At 69.8% G+C, this 24,392-nt stretch overlaps 3 protein-coding genes across 18 annotated transcripts in view; 2 read left to right on the top strand and 1 right to left on the bottom strand.

The window, feature by feature from the left end:
• Positions 1-7,677, top strand: part of TMEM214 (transmembrane protein 214) — a 31,276-nt gene extending 23,599 nt beyond the window's left edge. Inside the window, exons 4-17 of the mRNA XM_035322048.1 lie at positions 172-306; positions 857-939; positions 1,518-1,623; positions 2,277-2,358; positions 3,330-3,431; positions 3,969-4,110; positions 4,249-4,340; positions 4,765-4,813; positions 4,934-5,047; positions 5,412-5,529; positions 5,962-6,058; positions 6,321-6,489; positions 6,994-7,145; positions 7,474-7,677. Coding sequence (XP_035177939.1) covers positions 172-306; positions 857-939; positions 1,518-1,623; positions 2,277-2,358; positions 3,330-3,431; positions 3,969-4,110; positions 4,249-4,340; positions 4,765-4,813; positions 4,934-5,047; positions 5,412-5,529; positions 5,962-6,058; positions 6,321-6,489; positions 6,994-7,145; positions 7,474-7,600 — 1,568 coding nt within the window. The 3' untranslated portion in view covers positions 7,601-7,677. The remainder of the gene's footprint in view (positions 1-171; positions 307-856; positions 940-1,517; positions 1,624-2,276; positions 2,359-3,329; positions 3,432-3,968; positions 4,111-4,248; positions 4,341-4,764; positions 4,814-4,933; positions 5,048-5,411; positions 5,530-5,961; positions 6,059-6,320; positions 6,490-6,993; positions 7,146-7,473) is intronic.
• OST4 (oligosaccharyltransferase complex subunit 4, non-catalytic) overlaps positions 1-24,338 on the bottom strand; it is a 25,974-nt gene extending 1,636 nt beyond the window's left edge. The window contains exons 1-4 of one of the 11 annotated variants that reach the window (XM_035321523.1): positions 24,176-24,338; positions 23,029-23,035; positions 21,087-21,091; positions 18,558-18,569 (exon numbers count right to left, since the gene is read on the bottom strand). In XM_035321523.1, coding sequence (XP_035177414.1) covers positions 24,181-24,294 — 114 coding nt within the window. In that variant the 5' untranslated portion in view covers positions 24,295-24,338 and the 3' untranslated portion in view covers positions 18,558-18,569; positions 21,087-21,091; positions 23,029-23,035; positions 24,176-24,180. Of the gene's footprint in view, positions 1-5,796; positions 5,809-6,190; positions 6,204-8,502; positions 8,510-10,627; positions 10,638-11,960; positions 11,963-14,205; positions 14,228-14,577; positions 14,589-15,240; positions 15,246-15,721; positions 15,727-17,601; positions 17,614-18,557; positions 18,570-19,900; positions 19,923-21,000; positions 21,011-21,086; positions 21,092-21,323; positions 21,336-23,028; positions 23,036-24,175 lie in introns of those variants that run through there. The other 10 variants (XM_035321519.1, XM_035321524.1, XM_035321518.1 and 7 more) reach the window with 10 other exon arrangements.
• Positions 8,835-24,286, top strand: AGBL5 (ATP/GTP binding protein like 5). Of its 6 annotated transcripts, none has more exons than XM_035321483.1 (15): positions 8,835-9,093; positions 9,193-9,364; positions 10,351-10,517; positions 11,703-11,880; positions 12,688-12,866; positions 13,045-13,564; positions 13,752-13,921; positions 17,450-17,585; positions 17,938-18,125; positions 18,701-18,909; positions 22,409-22,527; positions 22,737-22,783; positions 22,913-23,090; positions 23,170-23,249; positions 23,336-23,599. In XM_035321483.1, the coding sequence occupies exons 1-15, from the start codon at positions 8,921-8,923 to the stop codon at positions 23,580-23,582; spliced, it is 2,763 nt and encodes a 920-aa protein (XP_035177374.1). In that variant the 5' UTR covers positions 8,835-8,920; the 3' UTR covers positions 23,583-23,599. The 6 variants fall into 6 exon arrangements, with proteins under 6 accessions (XP_035177374.1, XP_035177373.1, XP_035177375.1 ...); XM_035321484.1 differs by having other exon boundaries at positions 8,837-9,093; positions 22,933-23,090; positions 23,336-23,553; XM_035321480.1 differs by adding an exon at positions 24,173-24,286 and having other exon boundaries at positions 8,849-9,093; positions 23,170-23,732.
• Positions 24,339-24,392: the final 54 nt, after the last annotated feature.

Below are 24,392 nucleotides of genomic sequence, written 5' to 3'. Positions count from 1 at the left end.
GGGCTGGGTTAGGAGCATCTAAACGTGGGGCTGGGTTAGGAGCATCTGCGGTGGGATCATTGCGAGAAGCACTCTGGGCCTGGAGGTGCCGCTCTGCACCTGCTGGGCAGGGCTCGCTCCGTGGCTGCGCCAGCGCTCACTGAATTTCTCCGTGCTCTGCGTTGCCTTCAGATTATCCGTACTGCCTCGTGAACAAAGAGCTGAGGAGTGTCATCAAATCCCTGCTGGGAAAGTCTTCCAGCGTGCTGGAGCTCTTCTTCGACCACTGCATCTACACCATGCTGCAGGAGCTGGACAAGACCCCAGGTGGGAGGTTTCTGACTGCCGGAACGCGTTCCCTGCTCGCTGCCTGTGCCCAGAGCAGAGTCCCCCCCGTGGGGCGCGACGGCAGCTTGCCCGTGTGCCCCCAGGGAGGTGCTGGGCCGGGCTCACAGGATGCAGCAGGAGCCCCAGGGTGCTGTTACGGAGAACTTGGTGCCAACGCCTCTCTGAGGGCAGCTGCGGCCCTGCCTGCTGCTTCTCCACCACGAGCACTGCCGGGGGCGCTGGCACGGGGGAGCCGTGAGCAGGTGCCCGAGGCGCTGCTTTGCTCTGGGGCTCGTGGCCGTGTCCCATTCCCTCGGGGGCTCCGCGGGGCAGTGGCGGTGCCTGCTCTGGGTGCCGAGGGCTCGGCCAGGCTCTGCAGCCCCGTGCTCTTGTCCCCGTCCTGGGGCAGGTTCATCAGCACCCCGGTGTCGTTCTGGGAGTGGGGCAGGGCCGTGGGGGCCCCACCCGAGGAGCGTGGTGAAGGGGGGAGAGGCTCAAACGGGTGCCTGCTTCTGGCCGCGTCTGAGCGCATCCCTCTCTGCTCTTCCAGGCGAGTCCCTGCATGGGTACAGGATCTGCATCCAGGCGGTGCTGCTGGACAGGCCCAAAATCGCCACCGCGAACCTGGGCAAGGTGAGCAGGATGCGAGCTGGTGCTTGGCTGCAGCCGGAGCAGCACCCAGCCGCTCTGCCCGCACGGAGATCCCGCCCGCAGTGCCCGCGTGTCTCTGGGCCTGGCAGCGAGTAATTCACGGGCTCGCAGTGCAGGTGCCCTGGGGGCTCTGCGCATTGCCCTGCACACGGGGCTCCCGCGCTTGGTGCACTCAGAGCTCGCAGGAGCTTGCCCCACGCTCCCCCTGCAGCGCTGGTGCCCCACAGGGTGCTGGTGTCCCGCTGGCCTCCAGGGGTCCGACCCCTGCCCGTGCTCCGTGCACAGCCGTCCCCAGCGGGGAGCAGGCTGCATCTGCCGAGCTCTGCGCAGACATTATGGGGCAAGAATGGTGCCCCCTTCCTCCGAGGGGGTGGGTGCTGGGTGCCGGAGGCTGTGCCACCCCCAGCCCGTGCCGTTTCCACGGGTCCCCAGGCTCTGGCAGCCATGAGCCCGCTGGTGCCGCGGTCAGCTGGTGGTGGCCTCCGGCACCCCCGTGGAGGTGCCGCGGTGAGACGGACAGACCGGCGTCCCACTGAGCCGCGGCCCCTTGCTCCCCCCAGTACCTGGAGCTGCTGCGGTCCCACCAGAACAGGCCGGCCAAGTGCCTGACCATCCTGTGGGCGCTGGGGCAAGCCGGCTTCGCCGACCTCGCTGAAGGCCTGAGAGGTGAGAGCGTGGCGAGCCTGCGCGTCCAGAGCTGGGGCATGCTGCAGCGGGGGCACTGGGACAGGGAGGTGGCCCCGGGCAGGGTGGTTCGAGGTCAGGGTGTCTGGCCGTGCCGCGGACAGCCGCCGCAGCGACGGCACGCTGGTGCTGGTGGGATGCAGCGGGCGCCCCCAGGGCTGCGGTTTGCTGTCTGGGATCCCGGATCGCTCCCATTAGCCGCTCGTTAAGCCTTGTGCCTGCCCCCGATTCTTAACCATATATGTTAAACATCAGCTGCCGCCGTGGCTGCCGGAGGGCTGTGCGCTGCCGTGTGTTTATAGCTGTGTAAATACACGGGGCTATACCATGTCACCCCCGTAAACACTGAGAAGTGGCTTCTTGCTGCGCGGCCAGCAGCCCGTCTGTCCCGGAGGAGAACGCTCGGCTCTTGTGCCAGGCGCTGCTGCAAAGGCGGGCGCTGCCGCTGGGCCCCCTCCAGCGGGGCTGCTGCTCCCAGGGGCCCGTCCGTGGTCACGAGCTGCGGTGCTGGGGCTCCAGTCCTCCTCCGAGGCTGAGGGGCCGGGTGCCGGTGGGAGCAGCTTGCCCGTGCCGAGCAGGCGGGGACGCTGCGGGAGGCCTTGTCCCCACGTGCTGACGGCCGCTCTCTCCGGCAGTGTGGCTCGGCGTGATGCTCCCGGTGCTCGGGATCAAGGCGCTCTCCCCGTACGCTGTTGCCTACCTGGACCGCCTGCTGATGTGAGTTAACCTCGGCCTTGTCTCGGCTCCTGGCCCTAGCGCCTTCATGTCTGTGCCATGCTCGTGTGTGTGCGCACGTGCTGAGTGTGAGAAGCAGCGCAGTGAGAAGCGCAAGAAGTCCTCCCCCGAGACCTCCTGGCACCGGGTGGCCGTGGGCTGCCCGTCCCCGCGGGGGCAGTGCCGTGCCGTAGCGCTGGCAGCGCGGCCGTGCCGCAGGTCAGGGGGCCGGGGCCGTGCCGGGGCCAGGCCTCGTGCCCCGAGCCCCCGCAGCCTTGTCCTGTGTGGGCACCCCGAGGTCTCCGGCCACAGAGGCGCAGCGGAGCCGGGGCCGAACCCTCCTGCAGGGCAGGAGGAGGTGCAGTGGTTCCTCCTGCTCGTTCTGAGCCGCTGCTTAAGCAGCTTGCTTTCACCTGGCCACGTGTCTCCGACCGAGCTGCCGTGACCAGCCATGCCTGCTGCAGCCCTGTCCAGTTATCCATAGGCTCGGGGGGAGTAACGGGGCGCATGAGACCTTTCTAAGACCAGCAGCGGGTGCGAACACCTCCCCGCTTTCTGGGCACTGACAGTGAAGCCCACAGAACCATTTTTCCCGTGTACTTTGCCCGCGAGTCCGTGGCTGGGGGAGCCCCGCTGTTAGCGGGGTGCAGCAGGAAGCTGAAAGCTACCCCTGGCCACAGGGACAGGGCAGGGGCTCCGTCCGCTGCGCCTGCACCGTCCCCGGGGAGCTGCCTCCCTCCCTCCCTCCCTCCCCATGGCTGCACCAGGCCCTGGGAAGGAATTTTGGCAGCTGGGCAGCGCCGCCTGCTTGAGCTGCGCTCCCAGAGAGAGGGGATCCAGAGAGAGGGGATCCAGAGAGAGGGGATCCAGAGAGAGGGGATCCAGCCCAGGGGGGGGGAGGCCGGGGGGGGACGGACGGAGCTGCCGGTGCGGCACGGGCCGGGCCCACCACAGCACTCCCCGTCGCCCTGCAGGATGCACCCGAACCTGACCAAAGGCTTCGGCATGATCGGACCCAAGGACTTCTTCCCCCTCCTGGACTTCGCCTTCATGCCCAACAACTCGCTGTCGCCCAGGTAGGGCCGTGCCGCCCCGGGTGTGTGGGGCTGTGCAGTGTGGGGTCAGCGCCCCCGTCCCTTTGCTCGGCTGTTCTGCGGGGGACACACGGTGTTTGTGGGGGGCACGCGGTCCCTGGGGGAGGCAGGGGCTTGGGCAGCACCTCTCAGAGCCAGCGTGGGGAAGTGCCAGCGGGACAGGGGCGGGAGAGGCCACGGGCTGTGCGTGGCGGAGGGATGCAGCGCTCGTGTGGGCTGTCCTCGCCTGACCTTCCGTGCCTCGGCAGCACTCAGCAGTTGCTTCGTGTGCTCCTGGGGCTGTTCAGTGAACCAAAAGCAGAACGGGGTGAGGGGGGAACGCTGCACTGCTCTCCCTCCTGCTCCCCAGCCTCCGTACGTGCGCAGCTCTCAGCCGTGGGCTGCGGAGCCTCACAAGCCGGTTACCCTGGTGTGGGCTGCGGGGCCCTCCAGGGCACACGTGGCAGGGCCCGTGGTGGGGAGGGGACGGTGGTGTCCCCGTGGCAGGGACGGTGTCCGCAGGCTGTGCCTCTCCCCCAGCCTGCAGGAGCAGCTGCGGCGGCTCTACCCGCGCCTGAAGGTGCTGGCGTTGGGCGCGAGGCCGGAGGCAACGCTGCACACCTACTTCCCCTCCTTCCTGTCCCGCGCCACGCCGAGCTGCCCGCCTGCCATGCGCAAGGAGGTGAGCGGAGGTCGGGGCGGGGGGCACGGGGCTGCGATGCCGGGGCCGTGTCCCCCCAAGGTCCAGCTGGATGCAGGCACTGGGGCACGGCGCGTCCCTCGGCAGCGTGAGGGCAGCTGGGCGCTGTGCTCCTTCCAGCTCCTCGCCTCCATGAGCCAGTGTCTGAGCGTGGACCCGCTGAGCTTCAGCGTCTGGAGGCAGCTCTACACCAAGCACCTCTCCCAGTCCAGGTGGGTGCCCGCGGGCAGCGCTCCCGCACGTTGAGCGGGGTCAGAGCCTCCTCGTGCCCACGCCGCTGGGTGCCGGCTTCCTGCGGGCAGGGATGCTGAGGCACGATGCTGGCCTGCCTCAGGCAGCCGGTGGCAAGCAGGGCAATCCCAGCCAGGAGCCGCTTGCCCGCTGCCCACCCTGCCAAGCCCTCCACGCGGGAGCAGCGGGCTCGGCACAGCCGCGCGGGGCTGCAGGGGCTGAGCAGAGCATGGGCTGTGAGGCACGGCCGCTGTGACCGCCGGCCCCTCTCCGGAGCCGTGTGCCCCTGCAGGGTCTCCCCAGTGGCTCCGGCTGCTTGGCCGCGATACCGCGGGCTGTATGCCCCGCTGTGCCACGCCGTTCCTCGGGGCGCTGACCGAGCCCGTGTTTCCCCCCACCCTGTAGCTTGCTCCTGAACCACCTGCTGGAGTCCTGGGACAACGGCAGCAGGAAGGTAAGGGCGAGCTGCTGGGGGTGGTCCCGTGCCCCCGCCGGGGTCCCACCAGGACGGGGCTGCGGGCACCGGGTGCTCGGTGCCGCGTCGCCCCTCGGCAGCGCCGCTCCTGCCCCCCAGGTGCGGCAGTCCCTGCAGGAGACGGTTCGCTCGTTCAAGGTGACAAATGAGGAGCTGGCAGCGCGGGGGCCCGGCAGCGAGCAGGATGTGGCGGCGTGTGAGGCCGCCTGCAAGGTGAGCCCGGGCCTCGGCTGCTCCGTGCCGGGCAGGGGCTGGCTGCTCCCTGCCGCCCACGCTCCCGGGGCTGAGCTGCTGCTGTCCCCAGAGCACCCACGGGACACGCGGGGACAGGCGGTGCTGGGCCCTGCCCCTGCCAGCTGCTGGGGCGCCGGCTTTGTGGCGGCCAAAGCACCTGCAGGAAAAGCTCTGTGCTGGGGGAGGGCACAGAGTGGGGCGAGGAGGCGGCATAGGAAAGCACGGGGCCAAAGTCATGAAGTGGAGGAGCCCAAAGCTCCCCCTTCAGCCTGGCGCCCTTTGCTGCCGGAGCTGCCGGGCTCGGGAGCAGCGAGGTGACGGGGTCCGTGCTGCTGCTCCCCAGGTGCTGCTGCAGAAGATGAAGGGCGGCGGCTTCCCCTGGTCCCGGCTGCTCCTCATCGCCCTGGTCTTTGCCGTCGGCTTCCTCATGCACGACGTCCGCACGCACGGCTCACTGCAGGGTACGGCGCGCAGCGCTCTGAGGGGCCGGACGCGACCCACGCCCCGGAGCAGCGATCACCCCGCTCCGAGCCAGGCCCCGCGGCCTCGCCTACATCCCAGGCCCCGTGCCGCTGCCTTCTGCTGTCAGTCCGTGTCCTGGGCACATCGCCGGGCTGGGCGAGGAGCCCTCGGCAGGCTGTGCAGGCAACCAAACGCCTCCCGGGCTGTTTTCCCTGGGGCTGCCTTAGCCTGGGTTCCTCTGGGCCCAGGAGCTCTTGCCCCAGTTCGTCAGCTCTGGGCTCGTCCCGAGATCTCCTGGGGAAGTTGGAGCTGTGCGTCCCCGGGGAGCCTCCCGGGGGCTGACCGGGGGCAGCCCCCCGCAGCTTTGGAGCCCTGCAGAGCCCTGCGGCCCCACCGACGCGCTGCTCAGGGGCTGCTCCCTTCCCTTGCAGCCTCCACTTCTGCTCGCGTGCTCCGCTCCTCCGGCATCCTGTCTGCCTCGCAGCAAGCCTGGCAGAAGGCGTCCCACTACTCCCTGGAGGGGTACAGGTCAGTGGCACTCGCGTCAAGCAGCAGCGCGTGCGTCTGAGGGGGAGTGGAGTTGCTAATGCAGCACCAGGTGCTTTCTGTAGGGAGCCCTTTTTGCTTGGGAAGCGTTCCCCAGGTGCTCCTGGAAGTGCTTTTCAGCTCAGCTCTTGAGTTCTCCCGTTCCCCTGGCTGTGGCAGCAGTCTCCAGGTACACGTGTGCGCCCATGACCTTGCTGTTGGTGCCGGCGCAGCCGGCGCTGCCTCAGCCTCCGCTCTCCCGCAGGTGGCTGGAGAGCACCCTGCCCGCCTGCTGCTCCCGCGGGGCGGCCGTCCTGCAGCCCGCTCTGCAGCTGCTCTGGGCGAAGACGGCTGAGCTGGCGCTGCGCGTCGCCGAGCTGTGCTCCTCGCACCTCTCCTGGGCCAGGGACCACCTGCCCTGGCTCCTCGAATGGGTGAGGACGGGGGCTGACGGGGAGCACTGCGGGGCTGCGCTCGTGCCGGCCGGGGGCACCGCGCGGGGAGGGCACAGGGACGGGGTCCGCAGCGAGGGGACGGGGTCCTGCGAGGTGTTGGGTGGGAAGAGAGCAGCGGGTGCGGATGCCTGCGTCCCACCTCTCCCCAGTTAGCCCAGTCGACCCAGTCCTCAGCCCAGCAGCGTCAGGTCTGAGCCGGGCAAAGCCCCAGAGACGTTTGTTGTTCCCCGGGGAGCCGGGTAGCAGGGAGGTGGCGGCAGCTCCCGCACGGAGCCAGCAGCACAGCCACGTCCCCGGGGTGTTGTGCAGGGCCCAACCCGGGGAGCAAGGGGCGGGCTGGGCGATGCCAGAGCGTGGGCATGCACCCAGCCGCCGGGGGCAGCCCCTGGCGGTGCGCACGGGGGTTGGGGGCGAGCTCTGTGCCCGGGTGCCGCCGGGTGCCCGCCGCAGCGCTCCGACCCCAGCCTGCCCCCGGCCCCGCAGCTCCAGTCCCGGGTGCCCGAGGCCGTCCTGCACTTTGCCGAGTGCGTCAGGGAGCTGCTGCTCTTCCTGCTGCGGAGCTGCCTGCTGCCGCTGCTGGAGCACGGTGCCGCCGCCCTGCAGCGGGGCTGGGAGCACTGCCTGGATGCCTGCCAGTGAGTACTGGGGTGCTGCCGGCCCGGCTCTGCCTCGCCTCCCTGTGGGGCGCTGAGCTCCCCGGCTGTGGGGAGAAGTCCCTCCCGTGGGGCCTTGTGGCTGATGGGGCTGGCGGGGGGACCGAGGGAGGAGGGTGCTGGTGCCCGTGCCCAGAGCCTGCTGCCTGTGGGCTGCGGGGCTGGGGCAGTGCCGCAGGGGTCCCCCATTTAACTGCACCTCCCCGTTACCCCCTGCACGTGGGTGCCCGGGGCTGCCCTCAGGGGAGCAGGGTGGGGGCTTCGCTGCCCGTGTCTCCCCCCCTGTAACCCCTTCCCCTCGCTCTTGCAGCGGCGAGGTGTCGTGGGACTGCCTGCAAGCACACCTGACGAGCTTCACCTACTCCTCGTGGGTTTACCTGCAGAACACGACCCTGGCCGTCACAGACTGGGCCTTGGCCATGATCTCTGGACGCTGAGCTGCTGCAGGGGCTGTGCTGGAGCCACCAGGGGGGCTGCGGCCCCCGGCAGCATGGGGGGGCCCTCGGGCCGCACGGCGCTGCGGGGGTCCTGTTGCGGGGCTGCTCTCGCCCCGTGATTTGGTTTCACCCCCCCCGCCCCCTTCCCTGCCCCTGGGTCTCACCGGGGCCAGCGCTCAGCTGCTGCCCACGGGGGGGCAATGAACCACGCTGGGTCCTCCGGCTGCCTCCTGTCACATCTGTCCCGGGGGGCTGCGGGGAACGGGGTGGATGGACAGGCGGGCAGGGGGTGGTGCTGCCTGCTGCTCCCCCCCTGGTTGTGTGCAGCTGCTCCCAGCAGGGCTGGGAAGGGGCTCGTGGTCACTGGGGGGGGCACCGGGGGGTCCTGGCTGTCCGTGTGCCCCCTTGGGGTTTCCACCCCCCAGCCTCAGGCTGTGGGTCCCTGGGCAGCCCCAGGGCAGGGGCAGGGGGGGCTCAGGCGGTGGGGTTGGTGCTCGCATCCTCCGGCCGTGGCCGTGCCCACGGGGCTGTGGGTGTGAGCATGAGTGTGCATAAGGGTGTGCTGTGAGGCTGTGCACGTGCGGCTGTCCTTCCGGTGGTGGCTGCGCCTGTCTGGACGTGCACGTAAATGTGTGTGGATGCACACGCGTGTGTGTGGCTGTGGACACAGCTGTGTGTGCACCAGTGCGTGGGGTGTACACGTGTGTGTGTGTGTGCACAGGGGTATGGGGCGTGGGGGGAGCTGCGTGTGCTCGCGGGTACAGGAGGGGGGTGTGCATGCATACACGTAGGTACATGTATGTGCACACGTGTGCATGCTCACACGTGTACTTGCACACTTTGCGTGTATGTGCTCACCCCAAGTGCACACATGAACACGCCCCGCAGTGCCCACCCCACACCTCTGTGCTCACACATGTACACACGTGCACGCCCCGTCCATGCACGTGCCGGGTATGAGCACACGTATGTGCACACGTGTACTACAGGTATGTGCTCATCACCGGTACACACACCCCTACACACACACCGGTCCGTACAGACACACAGCGGTACACACACACCGTGTCCGTGCCCGCCCCCGCCCCGTGTCCCCGCGGGGCCGCCGCCGGACCTGGGGGCGCCGGGGGCGTGGCCAACGGGAGGGCGTGGTCATATGGGGGCGTGGTCAGAAAAGGGGGCGCGGCCACCGGGGGGTGAGGCCCGTTGCCGAGGCGCCGTCCAATGGGCGCGCGCGTTGCTGGGGGGCGGCGGGCCAACGGGCGCGCGCGTTGCTGTTGCGAGGCGGCCGTGGCGGGGCGATGCGGGCGGCGGGCCGCCATGGAGGTGCGGTGCGGGGGGCTGCTCTTCAGCTCCCGCTTCGACTCGGGCAACCTGGCGCGGGTGGAGCAGGTGGAGCCGCCGAGGGGGGACGCGCTGCCGCCCGCCGACTACGAGTTCAACGTGTGGACGCGGCCCGACTGCGCCCGCACCGAGTACGAGAACGGCAACAGGTAACGGGGGGGCCGGGCCGGGCCGGGCCGGGGGGCGCCGACCGACCCAGCCACCGACCGGCCCCGCCGTGCCCACCCCCCCCCCCCCCGTCCCGCCAGGTCCTGGTTCTACTTCAGCGTGCGCGGCGGCGCCCCGGGGAAGCTGATCAAGCTGCACATCCTCAACATGAACAAGCAGAGCCGGCTGTACTCGCAGGGCATGGCCCCCTTCGTGCGCACCCTGCCCGGCCGGCCCCGCTGGGAGCGCATCCGGCAGCGGCCCAGCTTCGAGGTGCGCGGGGACGGGGCCGGGACGGGGCTGGGATGGGGCTGGCGCTGTGCTGCTCCCCGTGCTGTTCCCGGCCAGGGCCCTTCCCAGCCCCCTGGGGGCCGTTTCCCTGCTCAGCGTGGAGCTGCCCCCCCGGGTGTCGTTTCCTTCCCGCTCACCGCCAGCGAGCAGCCCCCTCTGCCCGGCTGTGGGGATGTCAGTGCCCCATGAGGAAGCCGTGCGGCACCCGGGGGTGGGTGGGAAGCCCTGGAGCTGACCCAGTAGGAGCGGGGACAGCAGCGGGTCGGCTGTCACAGCCCACTGAGGTGCTTGGGCCTCGAATGTGCTGCTCTAGGGATTTTGCTTGTCCTGGTACTTTCTGTCTCCAGTCGTGGCAGGGAGTGCTCGCAGGACAATCTCTTGCTGGTGCTCCAGGCTATCTGTGCTCCCTGCACACTGGTGCAACCCTGACCAACATGTCCCTGCCCCGCAGGGTGGTGAGGGAGCCTCACGTCCCCTAACTCGCAGAGGAGGCAGCTCGGTGTGCTCCGTGCCAGCTCCGGGGAGAGGCACGATGTCCCGCTGAGCTCTGTAGCAGTCGTTGGCTTTGCCACACAGCCCAGAACGGGGCAGTTCTCTGGTCTTTGGGTACTGGCAGGTGAGCACAACACCAAAACGAGCCCTCCAGGTTTCCTGGAGAGCTTTGCCCAGGGAAAACACAGCAAGGCCTTTGCGTTCCCCTGAGAACCCGAGCACGTGCCGCAGGAGGCCAGGTGGGCAGGGAAATCCCAGACCTTGTCTGTAGGAAGCAGCTTGGCCCGTCAGGGTCACGAGCAAACACGGTCTGGGACTGCCCAGGTCATGGCTGTGACCTCGCTTCGCGAGGGGCCGTGCTGCCGGCCCCCCCCAGCATGCGGGGGGCTGTGGGGTGCCTGTCGCTGGCTCTGCATGGCCTCTGCCCGCCTGCCGCTCGTGCTGGCTGCTCAGCCTCTGCTTTGTGTCTCTCCCAGATGGTGGAGGCCCAGTTTGTGCTGTCCTTCGTGCACCGCTTCCTGGAGCACCGCGGCACCACCACCTACTTTGCCTTCTGCTACCCCTTCTCCTACACAGAGTGCCAGGAGATGCTGGCGCAGCTGGACAGCCGCTTTGAGGAGTGCCAGCACTTGTCTCCCAGCAGGTGCGCGCCGCGGCCGCCCCCTCTGCCCCCCGGCTGGGGGTGGCTGTCGTCCAGCCTGCAGGGCAGCAGCAGCCCGGGCTGGCGGTGGGGTCCCGCTGCTCTCGCGGTACCTGCGCGGTGCTGGCTGCTCCCGGCAAGGCTCCCCCCACACGCGCTTCCAGAGAGGGGCGGGGGCTCGTGGCCAGCCTGGCAGCTTGAGGTGGGATCCCCTTGGTGTGGCTGAGCTTGGGTTTTGGGGCTGTAGCAGAACTGCTTCCCTGTTCGGAGAGAAGGGGCTCGCAGAGGCCCGAGCGCTCTGTAGCCACGACCTTGCTTCCTTCCTATCAGGGCATCTCTGTTCCGCTGCTCCCTTCTTTACCCTGCTAGAATGGGGCTCTCGCTGCCAGGAGCCAGCCGTAGCACCCGGCTCCCTGAGACGTTCCCCTGATCTTGAGCATTTCCCCTTGGAAGGCAGGGCTGAACGCAGAGCCCAGGCGGGGGGAGGAGGACAGAGGTGGTTTCAGGTGCCTGCAGGCGGTTCTGCCGTGCAGCCCCTCCGGCCCCGAGGCCCAGGACCCCAGGCTGTAAGGAGCACGGTGAGCGAGGGCTGCTTGGAAGGGGCTCGTTCTCACCTGACCCGTGATGGAGAACTGTCAGAGTTTCACAACCCGGCGGTCCATCAGCAAGGCTTTGGCGGCGATTCCGCAGCTTGAGTCCCGCTCATCGATGGGCTCGAGCCCCCCGAGCTGCTGCGCCGCGCGGTTCCATCGCGCCGGGTGTCCTGGGGGCTCCTTCCTGTCGCTCCGGGCACACACCGCACTGCTCTGGCTGTTTGTCTGCCCCCCCCCCCCCCCCCCCCGGGCCCGGGGGCACAGAGTGACCCCACGCAGGGCCCTCGAGGATGCCCGGACCCCTTCTGCCTCCCCACACAACTCCTGTGCTGCTGGCCCGGGCTGCCTCTGCGGCGGGTCCGACCACAGGGCTGCTCCCCCCACCGGGGGCATCACGGCAGCGTGACCCCAGGGCACGGGTGACCCCACGTCCTAGCGGGCGGCTCCTTGTCCTGGTGGGGGTGAGGGGCGCAGGCGACGAGCTCGGCAGGCGAGGGGGCACGGCCCGAGGGGCACGGCCCCGGAGGGGCTGCGGCTGCGGGGCCGGGAGCCTCCCCCTGCCCGAGGGCTCCCCGAGCGTCTCCTCTCCCCGCAGCCCCCCGGACTCCGTCTACTACCACCGGGAGCTGCTGTGCCACTCCCTGGACAAGCTGCGCGTTGACCTGCTGACCGTCACCTCCTGCCACGGCATGCAGGAGAAGCGGGAGCCCCGGCTGGACAAGCTCTTCCCGGACACGGCCACGCCGCGGCCGCGCCGCTTTGCAGGGAAGAGGGTGAGCGGCTGCGCCGGGCACGGGGCTCCGGCAGGGCAGCTGTGCCGGTGCTTGGGTGCTGGCACCTGGTGCTGCCGGACTCCTCTCCTGGGGGGTGTCACGTCCTGCGGGGAGCAGGTAGAGCCCGCGGTCCTGCACGGAGGTGCGGCAGCAGGGCGCCTCTGGGAGCCCCCAGCGCATTTCTGTCACCTCAGCCCTGCGGTCTCTCTGCTGGCAGCTCCACACGAATGTTCCTGGGGACAGAAAGCGAGCGCCTCCCATTGCAGGAGCTCTGTTGTGTTCCCCTGGTGTTATTGCCGCTCTGTTAAGCCACGGGGAGCACTCCCTGTGCTGGAGCATCCGCCCCTGCTGGGCACGAGGCCTGCCTGCGAGGGAGGGACGGGACAGGGAGCGTCCTCTGCGCTCACACAGCCGCAGCTCTCAGCTCTCGATGGGAAGCTGCCTCCGGGGCAAGAGCTGTCAGGACGTGTTCTGTGTTCTCTTTGCAATTAGCTCGTTCCCTGCTTGCGGGACATTTCAGGGCTTCTCCCTGGAGCTCTGCCACCGCTCCGCTTCTCTGCCACGCGTGTTTTGGTTTCCCTCGATGGGGGCCGTGGGGTTCTGCCCGTCGGTCCCAGGCAGGGGTAACCTGCCTTGTTCCAGGCAGGACTGGGCAGAGGCACCGGGCAGAGAAGCTGCCGAAAGCTGTTGGGTCGCAGCGCGTGGTGCGGAGCTGTGCGCCCTGCAGAGCCCGCGCTCTGCCTGCTGCCCGGCCCCTCGGCCCCTCAGCCGGGGGAGCCCTGCCCTCAGCCCCTTTGCTTCCCCCAGGTGTTCTTCCTGAGCAGCCGGGTGCACCCCGGGGAGACGCCCTCCAGCTTTGTCTTCAACGGCTTCCTGGACTTCATCCTGCGCGAGGAGGACCCCCGCGCCCAGATGCTGCGGCGGATGTTTGTCTTCAAGCTCATCCCCATGCTCAACCCGGACGGGGTGGCGCGAGGCCACTACCGGTGAGTGGAACGGGCGGCCTGGCCCCGTGGCTGGCAGCAGGCGGGGACGTGGCTGCAGCGTCGCCGGGGGCCGCGCGGGCTCCTCTCCCCTGTCACGGCTCCTTGGTTCGGTGGAAAACCAGCGGGGCGCAGCTCCGGGGCCGCACCCAGAGCCTGACGTTCCCCCTGCTCTCCGCAGAACCGACTCCCGCGGGGTAAACCTGAACCGCCAGTATCTTAACCCCGATGCCGAGCTGCACCCTGCCGTGTACGGGGCCAAAGCCGTCCTCCTCTACCACCACGTGCACAGCCGCGTCCTGCCTGGCTCCCCCGACTGGAGGACGTACGTCTCCCCGCTCAGCACCAGCTTGCTCAGCACCAAATCTTCCAACCAGTCCGTCTGCGGCAGCGCCCCGTGCCCCGAGGCAGCCCTGTCGGAGCTGGAGAAAGCCAATAACCTCCGCAACTCGCCCAGCGCCTGGAGCGCCGGCACGCGCCGCAGCTCGCCTCAGGAGCCCCCGCCCGCCGCGCCGGAGCTGATCCTCCCCGGCAGCTGCTCTGCCGAGCACCCTGAGGAGGACGCCAAGAGGCCGACGCCTCTCCCCGACACCATCCTGCCCCAGCACAGCGGGCTGGCCTACTACGTCGACCTCCACGGGCACGCCTCCAAGCGCGGCTGCTTCATGTACGGCAACAGCTTCAGCGACGAAAACGATCAGGTGAGGGCAGGAGCAGAGCCGGGACCCCCTCGCCATTCCTCCTCCCCTGGGGCACGCCGCGGTTTGCTCCCCGCTGCCAGCCTGGCGCAGGGCCCTGGCGTGGGGAGGACGGGAGCTGCCCCTCTGCCCGTACGGGGTGAGCAGCTCGGGGCTCCCCCAGCATCTCCTGCTGTCCTCTGCGCCGCAGGTAGAGAACATGCTGTTCCCTAAACTCATCTCCTTGAACTCACCTCACTTTGACTTCACGGGCTGTAACTTCTCCGAGAAGAACATGTACGCCAAAGACAAGCGGGACGGGCAGTCGAAGGAGGGCTCAGGGCGAGTGGCCATCTACAAAGCCTTGGGCATCATCCACAGGTAGGCAGAGCCGCGCGCTCAGTGCTGTCCGTGCCGGGAGGAGCCGGCCCCACCGGCTGTCGGGGAGGGCTGACGCCGCTCGGCTGCCCGTGGGCTGCCCAGGCCAAGAGGAGCGTGAGCTCGGCGCTATGCAGGAGGTCGCTGAGGGTGGCCTGCAAGGTGCTGCCACCCTCCTGACCCATGGGCTTTGTCCTGCCCGCAGCCTCTCTCCTTTTTCTCTTGCGCCTCCCCTCCCTTCGTGTCCCTCAGGAGCCATTCTGGCTTCTTCTTGGCTGTGGTGCTGCTCGTTTGGCGCTCTCCGGAGTCCTTCCCGGTGTGTGTGTGTGTTTGGCTCTCATCAAAACTTGTTCGGCTGTGGGGGGCTCCCCTTCCGCAGCTCTCTCACGCCCGACTGCTGTGGTATGCAGGCTGGGGACATTCTTCTCATCTATGGCAGCCAAGTGCCTCTTTTCAGCCTCAATGTGGTATTTTTGGACTGTTTGTGTTGTGGTTGCTGGGAGCACAGAGATGGCCGGAGCGGACCGAGCCTGTCGTGCCCCTGTCTGCAGCAGGCACCCATGGCAGACACCACGGAGGCAGGCATGCGACGCGTCCTCGGCAGATTCCCCGTTCCCCAGGAGTCTGGGGGTCGAGGAGCTGTGGAAGCAGCTCCGGGCCTCTGGCAGCCCTGGACCTCCCCCGGGAGGTGCTGCCCTCGGAGCAGCTGCTTTCTGAGGGCCGGTTCACCGCTGGCTTGGGCTGCGCCGGGACAGCAGGGGCCGCGGTTCTGGTCTCGTCCTTCCTCCCTCCCCCTCTCCTCAGCTCTTGCTGGTGCCATGTCTGCATGGAGAGCCGGGGCTGCCGCAGTAACCGCGCGGATGTCACGGATCACTTTGTGCAGGGGATGCTGCTGACAGCCCCCAGCAGCTCCTCGGGTCCAAGCACCCAGACGCGCTGCAGGAGGGCTCGCCCGCCGTCTCCCGGGGCGAGGGGCCGGTTGTCCTGGCCTTCTCTGCAGCAGATCCAACGTTTAGCTTTCTCCACCCGTCAGGGATCCCCCGGCCCCTTCCAGTGGTGACCAGGGGGGTTTAAGAGGACGTGGCACCTGTGTCTGCAGCACCTCAGGACATCAGGGTTCCGAGGGGATCCCTGCTGCATTCTCCTCCCCTCGGGGTGGTTTTCCTCCCTGCACCCATCTCCAGGCAGATTCCCCCCACACACACCCCCGCTGCTCATTCAGCATCTCTCTGTCATGGGCTCCCCGCGGCCCAGCTGCTCTCCCCGTGTCTGAGTGTGGGGACGGACCCTCCCTCCCTCCCTCCCTCCCCGCCGCAGCTAACCAGTCCTCCTCGTGTCCCAGCCGTGTCCCCCTGTGCACTCACAACCTGAAAATGCTGGGGGACAGACGTCAAAGCTGCAACTGCACAATGCAAGACAGCACCTGGAAAAGCTGTGGAGGAAGGGGACCCCGGTCGCTGCGTGTTTTCTACGCGGACCCCAAGGAGCAGGGGAGGAAGAACTGCCACAGGGGCGTTTGCTGAAGCCCCGGCCTTGTTTGCCTCGCTCGCTCTCTGAAGTGTGGCAGACCAAGAAGCATCGCGCTGCACAAAACGAGACCCTTCCTGCGGCCGGCCTATGCCTTACGGAAGGCAGGAGGAGGGCGGCAGCGTGGTCACCACTGGAAGCACAGTAAACAAAGCCCCAGATCAGGCCGGGTGCCCCGCTGGGGATGTCTCCAGCCAGATGTCTCTGCACATGGCCTGTCCCTCAGCTGTGAGGCTGCCACAGCCCGAAGCTGTGCACCCCGCTCACCCACGGAGCTGGTCCTGACACCCAGGGTGCCCCAGCCTGCCGGGGGGGCTCTCCTCCCCCCATCCGTCCGTGCCAGCTGCTCTTGAGCTCTTGTCCTGCATGGGTCGGAAGCGGTGCCCAGGACTCCCTTCACCACGTCCCAGAGAACACTCGATGCCTTGTGGTCCCCAGAGCCTCCGCCAGCGCCCGCTGGGGATCGCCAGCCGCACGTCGAGCTGTGTCCTGCCAGTGCCACCCGCGGTGCCTCGTGCTGCCCGCCACGGGGACACGCTCCTGCTCCAGCCTCCTGCCCCCAGTCCCTGCAGGACCCGCTTGCCCTTCACGTCCCTCACCACACCCGTCTCCAGGCGGGCCTTGGCTTCCCAAGCCCCCTCTGCTGGTCCCTTCTGTCACCTCCTGTGCGCTTCCTCTGTCCCCGAGTTCAGTCAGCAGCTCCGTGTCCCCCCCCTTGGCGCCCTGCGGGGGGGCTGCTCTGGGCATGGTTTGCTCTCCTGCACCCCTCCCAGGGCTGCAGCCCCGGGGCCTGTCCCGGGCAGATCCCTGAAGGAGCGTCGCGCTCTCCCGCAGCCCAGGGCTGCCTCCTGCCTTTTGCCTTGCCTTCTGTCGGGACACCAAGCTCCCCGTGGCATGATCACTGCAGCCGAGGCTGCCCCAGCCTGCTGGGTCCCAGCCCGTTCCCTGCTGTAAGCACAAGATCAGCAGCAGCTGCGCTCAGCAACACCTCCTGGTCCCATGTTAGAGGAGCTCGGAAGGCGAGGCTGCACACCGTGCGTTGGGTGCCCGCGTGCCCTGCCCGTACCTGGCCGGGGGTGCTGCGCACAGGGGATCCCCCCTGGGGGAGCGCGGTTGGTCACGGCAGGCGGCAGCCCCGCTGCGCCAGGAGAGGAGCCCGCAGGGTCTGTGCCCGCCCTGCCCGGGTCGCGATGTGCGCGCTGAGGGTCAGCACTTCTTTGTTGTCACTAGTGGGCAGGGCTGACAGCGCTGCGGCGTCGCGGCTCCGTCTGCCAGGCTGTGTGCAGGGCAGGGCTGCGGGGCGCCCTGCGGGTCCCGGAGATGGTGGCGGTGCCTTAACCGCCTTGCTCAGCACCACTGCCGGTGCTCCGCAGGCACAGAGCCCCAGGTCACCCTGCCTCAGACCAGGGACCAGGCGATGTCCTCGGCTCTCCTCCCGTGCCCCTCAGCCTCCCCGCGGCCCGCTCAAAGCCTGCCCAGCGCGGGGCCGTGGGGTGCTGTGCTGCCCACTGACCCCTGCTGTCCTGCCCTCAGTGCGAGCTCACCAGCAGTGGCTGCAAACCCCGGGACAGCTGAAGAGAATCTGGTGGTTGCTTGACCCCGGCAAGGCAGCGCTTGGGCTGTCCCTGGTGGCTGCGGTGTCGGGAAGCAGCCGGCGCCTTCACTCCCTGGGCTCCCTGCTCAGAGATCGCCGCCCGCCGCAGCCCCCTCACAGGTCCCTGCTCTGCGTTGCATTTCAGCCCCCTGCCCTGGTCCCATGCCGCACGCCAGGCACCCCCTGTCCTCGGCATGGCCAGCTGCTTTTTATTTGCTCCCACCTCCGCAGACAAGAAATGGCAGCGCCTGCGGCGGGTGGCACCAGGAGCCCCGCTCGGCAGCCCCGGTGCAGAGACGCGGTGCTCGGCGCGTGGTGCTGCTGTGCCAGCACACACTGCTGGGAGGCACCGGCGGCGCGGCTGCGCTCGGACAGGCGGGGGCTGAGGCAGGCTTCCCTCTGCTCCACAGCTACACGCTGGAGTGCAACTACAACACGGGGCGCTCGGTGAACAGCATCCCGGTGGCCTGCCACGACAACGGGCGTGCCAGCCCCCCGCCGCCCCCCGCCTTCCCCTCCAAGTACACTGTGGAGCTCTTTGAGCAGGTAACGGCAAGCCCCGCGCGGTGCGGTCCTGCCCCCCCTGCAGCTGCACCACCACGTCCCCGTTCCCTCCTGTTTGTGCTCCCCTGCCTCCGCGAGGAAGGCGCAGGCCTTGCACCACCCGCCTGCCCCGCTGGCCGCGGCCACCCTGCGTGCACCCAGGCTCCCTGCACCGCCGGCACGGCAGTGGTGGGCAGCAGGTCCCCGGGCCGTGGGCCCCCGCCTTCCCCACGCATACACCGAGGAGCAGGGTCCCTGTGGGAACACTCGTGCTGCTGGGCTCTGAAACGAGCTCTGGGGCTGTTGGGGCTGGGTTCTTCGGCTGCTTCTCACGGGCTGCCTCTCGCCCCGGCAGGTCGGCAGAGCCCTGGCCGTGGCAGCGCTGGACATGGCAGAGTGCAACCCGTGGCCGCGCATCGTCCTGTCGGAGCACAGCTGCCTCAGCAACCTGCGGGCCTGGATGCTGAAGCACGTGCGCGGCACCAGGGGCGCCGCCGGCTGCGTGCGGAGGAGAGGCGCCCGCAGCCCTCCCAGGAGCACCACGTAAGGGCCCGGCAGCGTTGGGGGGCCGCAGGAGGGACCCGGTCGGGCCGGATGAGCATGCACAGAGCGAGTCGCCCCGCGGCCTGTTGGCTTCCCTGCTTGGCAAGGGCTGGTGCTCGCCCCTGTGGAGGTGTGAGACCTGCAGAGGTCGGTGCCCCCGGTGGGCGGGGGGGCACACGGGTGAGGTGTGGGGCTGAGCTGTGGCGCTGAGCTGTGGCGCTGAGCTGTGGCGCTGAGCTGTGGATCCACCTGGGGTTTACCAGCCTGGTAACCTGGGCAGCGATCGCCTGCGGAGGGCCGGCGCCTCGTCTGCTTCTCCTCCGCAGCCTCCCCAGCCTGGCCCCGCAGCGGTGCAGGCAGGTTTGGGATCGGGGTGAGGGACGTGGGGCTGCAGTGCGATGCTGCTGCCCCGCGGCTGTGACGTGTGCGCAATGCTCGGCTCCGCTCGGGGACAGGGGCTCTGTCGCCACCCTCAGCACCCCCAGATGGGGCGTCCAAAGCAGGGGCATCACCCCCTGCTCGGTGCCTGCGCCGTCGCTGGCCGGGGGCTGAGGCTGCCGCTTCTCCCCTCGCAGAGGGCTCCCGACCTCGGCCTCGGATAACGCCCTGTGCCGCACACACAGCTTCAGCAACGGCACCAGCGGGAGTGGCAGCAGCCAGCAGGACTCGCCCCAGATCAAAGCCTCACCCAGCTTCTCCTTCGGCTGCAGCCGGCCCCGCGCCCCAGCCGCGGACGGCCAGGGCCCGCAGACGGGCGGTGCGAAAGCCCCAGCGCCGGTCAGAGGTAAGCTGGGCTGGGGGCCTCTCGCGCACATGGTGCAGTGCCTGTCGAGCTGCTGTGCGAAGCCGCAGCCCTGAGGAGAGCTCGGTGCCGGCGTAACTGTTTGCTTTGACGTAACAAAAGTGGTTTTGAGTGGAAGAAGTGCGTGTGACCGGCCGCCCCGTCTCCTCGGAAGGGCCCTGGACACAGGGCGCAGCTCGGCGCTCCGGCCCCAGCGGAGCGGCCGCACCTGGGCCGGGACAGACGCGGCACAGCGAGACCCCTGACGCCATCGGCCGCGCCGCTGTGGGGGCTGCAGGGCCCGGCCGAGCTCCCCCCCTAGTTGCTCTGCAGCCCCTGCTTCTGTCGCAGCAGATCACAGGGACTGCGCTCGCCGCGGGCTGCCTGGCGCGACAGTCCCCTCTGTGCCGGCGGCCCCGGGCTGACTGGATTGCTGTGTGGGGGGCAGAGCACAGTGGTTTCTGGAGAGGCCAGCGCGGAAAACCTGCAGCCTCCGCCACCCAGATTGCTCCCTAGGCCCGTGGGGTGTCACACCAAAGTGCCTTTCTCCTGCCCAGGCACCTGCTGAGGCGCAGCCAGTTGTGGCGCGTGGCTCTGTCACGGCACAACTCTGTTGTGGGCGCCACGGGGCTGAGCCGTGGCGGCTCGCTGGGGCCAGCTGGCGGCACCGAGCCCCCTGCACGGCTTGGAGGCACAGATGCAGCCCTGCATCGGCTGCACCACACTGGGGTGGCAGAACAGCGTGATCGCAGTGCTGTGGCAGGGTGCTGGGTGGTGTCAGGCGAAGCTGCGGTGCCCCAAGCTGCTGGCTGAGGCAGCGGCGTGTGGCAGACGGGGGCTTGGCAGCGAGCCCCGGGCTGCCACAGGGCTCCCGGCGCCGGTGGGCCCCGTGCTCCCAAAGGCCCCGGCGTGTGAGCGGGCATCCTCGGTGCCGTGGGGCAGAGGGGCGGCCGGTGTGACTGGGGGTGACTGCGGCTGTGTGGTGTGGAGGCGCCGCTCCGACCGTCGGCGTGCTCCTTGTGCTCCGCCTGCGTGGCGCGTGGCTTCGTCCTGTGTGTGTGCTTCCCAGCGCTCTGTAGCGGCCGTTTCTCCCCTGCTGTGAGAATGTGGCGGGGAGGAAATAAAAGGTTCATGTTCCCCTGGGCACGTTGTAGCGTCTGTTCCTTCTGCCGGGCACGCTCTGTCCACCCGGAGCCCGGAAGCCGGGCCGCTGGAGCCGGCAGCGCAGGCTGCGAGCGCCGGCACAATGCCAGGGGAAGCTGGTGGGGCTCCGGCTGCGCCGCTCCTGGGACAAGGACCCCGATGGCAGCTCGACCTGGCGCGTGCCTGGCGTGTGCCTGCTGCGTCTCGGTGGCAGCCGGGCACCCCTTAACACGGTGCTGCTCGCGGTTACACCGGCTCGGCTTTGGTGTTAGTGTGGCTTTGCCGGGCAGCTCGAGCTGGTGACGTGCGGCCCCGCAGCCGTGCCAGCCCCTCGCCGCCTGCCCTCCGCACTGCCCCTGTCCCCTGGCGGGGCCGGGATGCTGCCACCCGCTCTTCCTTCCCCAGGCAGCCGGGAAACGGAAACGGGGACGCTCAGATCCAGCCAGGTGGTGGTGAACTGCGGTGAGCTGTGGTGGCACAGGGCAGGAGGCTGCCCCGGTGCGTCCCCTCCTGCCCCTTCCTGCGCACGCTGCTGTGGCTGTGCGGAAGGGGACAGACGCTGCCACCCTGCACAGGATGCGGGGTCAGCACGCAGGGGACACGGAGGACATCCTGCCCCTCCAGCCCCAACCGGCACCAGGCTCATCCCTTCCCCAGCTGCTTCCTCTGAGCCGACACCCGAGCTCTGTCGCTGCCCACCCAAGCCCCCACGCAGGAGGGGTTTCTGTGCTCCCAGAACGCTCCCTCAGCTCCACCGAGCCAGTGGCTCACCCTGCAGGGGTCTGCTCGTGTTCACGGCTCGCCCCCATTTCCTGCGTGCCCCCGACTGCCCCGCGCCGTGCACTGGGCAAGCCCCGTTTCCTCTGCCCAGGATCCCGACAGCTCGGCCGGAGTCCAAGGAGGGCCCAGCCCTCATCCCTGGGGCTGCACAGGCAGCTGCTCCCTGCAGCCCTCAGCTCTCCTGGTATCTCACAGACGGCGTGCTGGTGCTGGTGCTGGTGCTGGTGCTCCCCGTGCCCTCCCGCTGCTCCTGCCACCTCTGCTGGCCGCGTACCCGTCGCGTTGGGTTGGGTTTTTTGCACCCACGGGACCAGCTGGTGCCTGGCGTGCTGCCCGCCGTGCCTTCCCTCGCCCTGCTCTCCCTCGCCGCATCTTCAGCCGCTTGCTTCAGAACCCGTCACACCCTCGGGGCCAGGAGGGGGAACGAGGCAAGGCAAGCGTGGCAGCTCGTGGGCACCCGGTGCAGAGCGAGCTCCCCATGCTGCTGCCCGGGGCTCCGCGCTCTGCTGCCACCGCTGCACGCTCGCAGCCGCTGCCACGCGCTCGCTCATTAACAGCCCTCCTCCATCACGGCCGCTGACATCTCGCGGGGGCCAAGGGCTTTGTCTGCGGCCGCAGCCCTGTCCTTGTGGCTCTGGGGCCGTGTCTGCGCTGCTTTCTTCTCGCTCCAGCGCCCTGTTTCCCATTAGCAGCGCCGTCCCCATGCTGTGCTGGTTGCCGCCCGTCGCCGTCCCCCCGCCGGCATTCCAGCAGCTGCTCAGGCAGCTCCTGCCAGCCCCGGGCCCGCGCCCGCCGCGCTCCCACCCCGCAGCTGCGCTTGGCACGAGGGCGGCTCGCCAGCCCAGCTCGGCTGCCAAAAAGGAGCTGGTGCAGCACGGAGCCAGCAGCTCAGCGGGGTCGGTGCTGCCTGCCAGGGGCTGCCGCCCAGCTCCGCACCGCACAGAGCTCCGGCACAGCCCGGGCAGGATGGGGACAGTGCCCGAGGCACACGGAGGAAGGTGCCGTCACCTCCGGCAGCAGAGGCCGAGCAGGACTCGAGTGCCCGGGGCTGGTGGGGAGCAGACCGGGACCGCCTGTCCCCGCTGTGCCGGGGGCTGCCGAGGAGCTGTGCTGTGTGGGGCCAGGGCTGGTCCCGTTCCCTGCCCCTCCGGGGGCCGTCTGTGCTTCCCTGGGGGCCACCGTGTGCTCCAAGAGCAGCGCCTCAGGCACGGAGGTGCTGAAGCCGAGCATGGGGGCTCCTGCTGGGCGAGGGGCCAAGGGGGCGAGCTGCGGGGACAGGGGGCTCTGGGCCTGCTGCAGGGCTGCGGGAGAGCCCCGGGGACAGCAGCACCCCTCGGGGACAGTGGCACCCCTCGGGGACAGCGGCACGCCCTGGCCACCACGCAAGACACAGGCACAGACTCTGTCCCTGCGTGCCAGCTCCGTGTCCCCGCGCAGCATCCAGGCGCGGGCTGATCCCACACCAGCAGCTCTGGGATCTGGCACCGGGGCTCCTGGTGCAGCAGAGGGGGTCCTGGACGTGGTGCCATGGAGCGCGGTGGGTGCCAGCCCCTCATCGGCCATCTCCTTTCTCACGCAGGGTCCTTGCTGGCAGGCGCCCAGGCAGGGACGGTGACGGGCACCAGCCACGGACTGCGGGAGGCGCAGCACGGCGGCGGCGGGGAGCCGGTGGCCACGCACAGCACCACGCTGCTGCAGGTAACCGCTGGGTGCCAGCACGGGCGGGGGCTGGGCCCCGGCAGCACCAGGGACCGAGGGACACGCGCCTGGGCAACGGCACAGCCGCTACCCCCGGCTGAGCCAGGAGGGGTTGGTCCCCCCGCGCAGCCCAGCCGCAGCACCCTGATGCCTTCCTCTCCTCTCCTCTCCTCTCCTCTCCTCTCCTCTCCTCTCCTCTCCCCGTGCAGCTGCTCCCGAAGAATCTGAACACCCGGAGAGCCCCGGAGCAGCCCGGGTAGGTGCTGGCACCGCCACGGTGCCTCCTGCGCTGACGCCGAGCCTGCAGGAGCCCCGGCCACATCCCCGGGGGAAGGCAGGGCCGGTGCCGCAGGGCGCCCGGAGGTGCCCGCCGCGCCCTCAGGAGCCCCGTGCGGTTCTCTGCAGCCCGGGGGCGCTCCCCGCCCGCCCCAGCAGGATCCCGGTGCGGAGGAAGGGAGCGGCGCCCACCCAGAGCCTGCCTGCGCTCTGCCCCGGGAGCACCGCAGCCCTCCCAGCCCAGAGGCACGGCCACGGCGGGCCCTGCGCCCCGCAAAGCCCCACAGGTAGGGCCCGCACCCACGTCACAGGCGGGGCCCTCGCCCACCCGGCCCCGGACCCTCATCCCGCTCTCTGTCCCCGCAGGGCCCTGCCAGGCGGCCCCGGTCCCCATCGCGGGGTCGCAGAGCATGGAGCAGCTGCTGGGCGAGGGCCTGCGCCCCCAGGTACGGCCCCGGGCGCAGCGGGGGGCTGCCGGGCAGGCGGGGGGCTCGTCCCGCAGCCCGTCCCCACCCGCTCTCCTGCCTTGTAGCGCCCGCCCAGCCCCGTCTCCGGCTGCCCCTCGCTCCGCTCCTGCCGGCAGCTCCTCTCCTTCTGCGCCGAGGCCTGACTGCGGCCACCAGCGCCGGCCCCTCACCCGCCACGGCCGCGCGCCCGCACCCAGCCCGGGATCGACGGCGCAACGGAGCCGCAGCAGCCGCCGGCGCGCTCGGCACCGTGCCCGGTGCCGGGAGCCGCCGCGCTCACCCCGCAGGCCGGCGGGAGGTATTTTTACATAACACGGTTTTGTCTCGTATCGTGTTTCTGTTAACACCCGGCGGGACCAGGCCCGGTGCGCGGTGCCACGCGGCACGGCGGGTGGGCGCGGGGCGCCTCCACGGCCAGCATGGCGCGGGTCGGTCGGTCGGTCAGCGCAGCTCCGGCCTGCGGGAGGAGAGAGTGAGTGGGGACGGGGACGAGGGGACGGGGATGGCACGGGGACAAGAATGGGGAGGGGACAGGGATGGGGACAGGGATAGGGGCAGGGCAGGGTCAAGAGCAGGGAGGGGACAGGGACAAGAATGGGGAGGGGACAGGGATGGGGACAGGGATAGGGGCAGGGCAGGGTCAAGATCAGGGAGGGGACAGGGACGAGGATGGGGACAGGGACAAGAGCAGGGAGGGGACAGGGCCAGGGCCAGGCCTTCCTGCCCGGGGGGACTAGGAGGTGCCCGAGGCCAGGCGGGCCGGGCCTGGTCCAGCCCGTGCTGGTGGAGGCGGTGCCGGGGGCGGCGGCGGGGAGGCTCCGCGGTCCCGTCCCACCCCCACCGCGGTGCCGGGCGCGGGGTGGGGACACGCGGGGGCTCCGGCCCGGCCCGGTGCGGGCGCTCACCGGGCTCAGTCGTGGCGCTTGGGGTTGTTGACGGCCACGTAGTGGTACAGCACGACCAGCAGGAACAGCGACACGCCCAGCATGTTGGCGAAGATGGCGAGCTGCACGTCCGTGATCATCCTGCACCGGGGAGCGGGCGCTGGGCACCGGCACCGGGACCCGCACCGGGACGCGCCCCCGCCCGGTCCGGGCTCCCCGCTCCTCCCCCCTCCCCCCC

The sequence above is a fragment of the Oxyura jamaicensis genome, chromosome 3 (assembly GCF_011077185.1).
Source record: "Oxyura jamaicensis isolate SHBP4307 breed ruddy duck chromosome 3, BPBGC_Ojam_1.0, whole genome shotgun sequence".
In the NCBI taxonomy this organism is placed as follows: domain Eukaryota; kingdom Metazoa; phylum Chordata; class Aves; order Anseriformes; family Anatidae; genus Oxyura; species Oxyura jamaicensis.
Note: the sequence above shows the minus strand (reverse complement) of the source record. Positions and strands in the feature narration are given on the sequence as shown.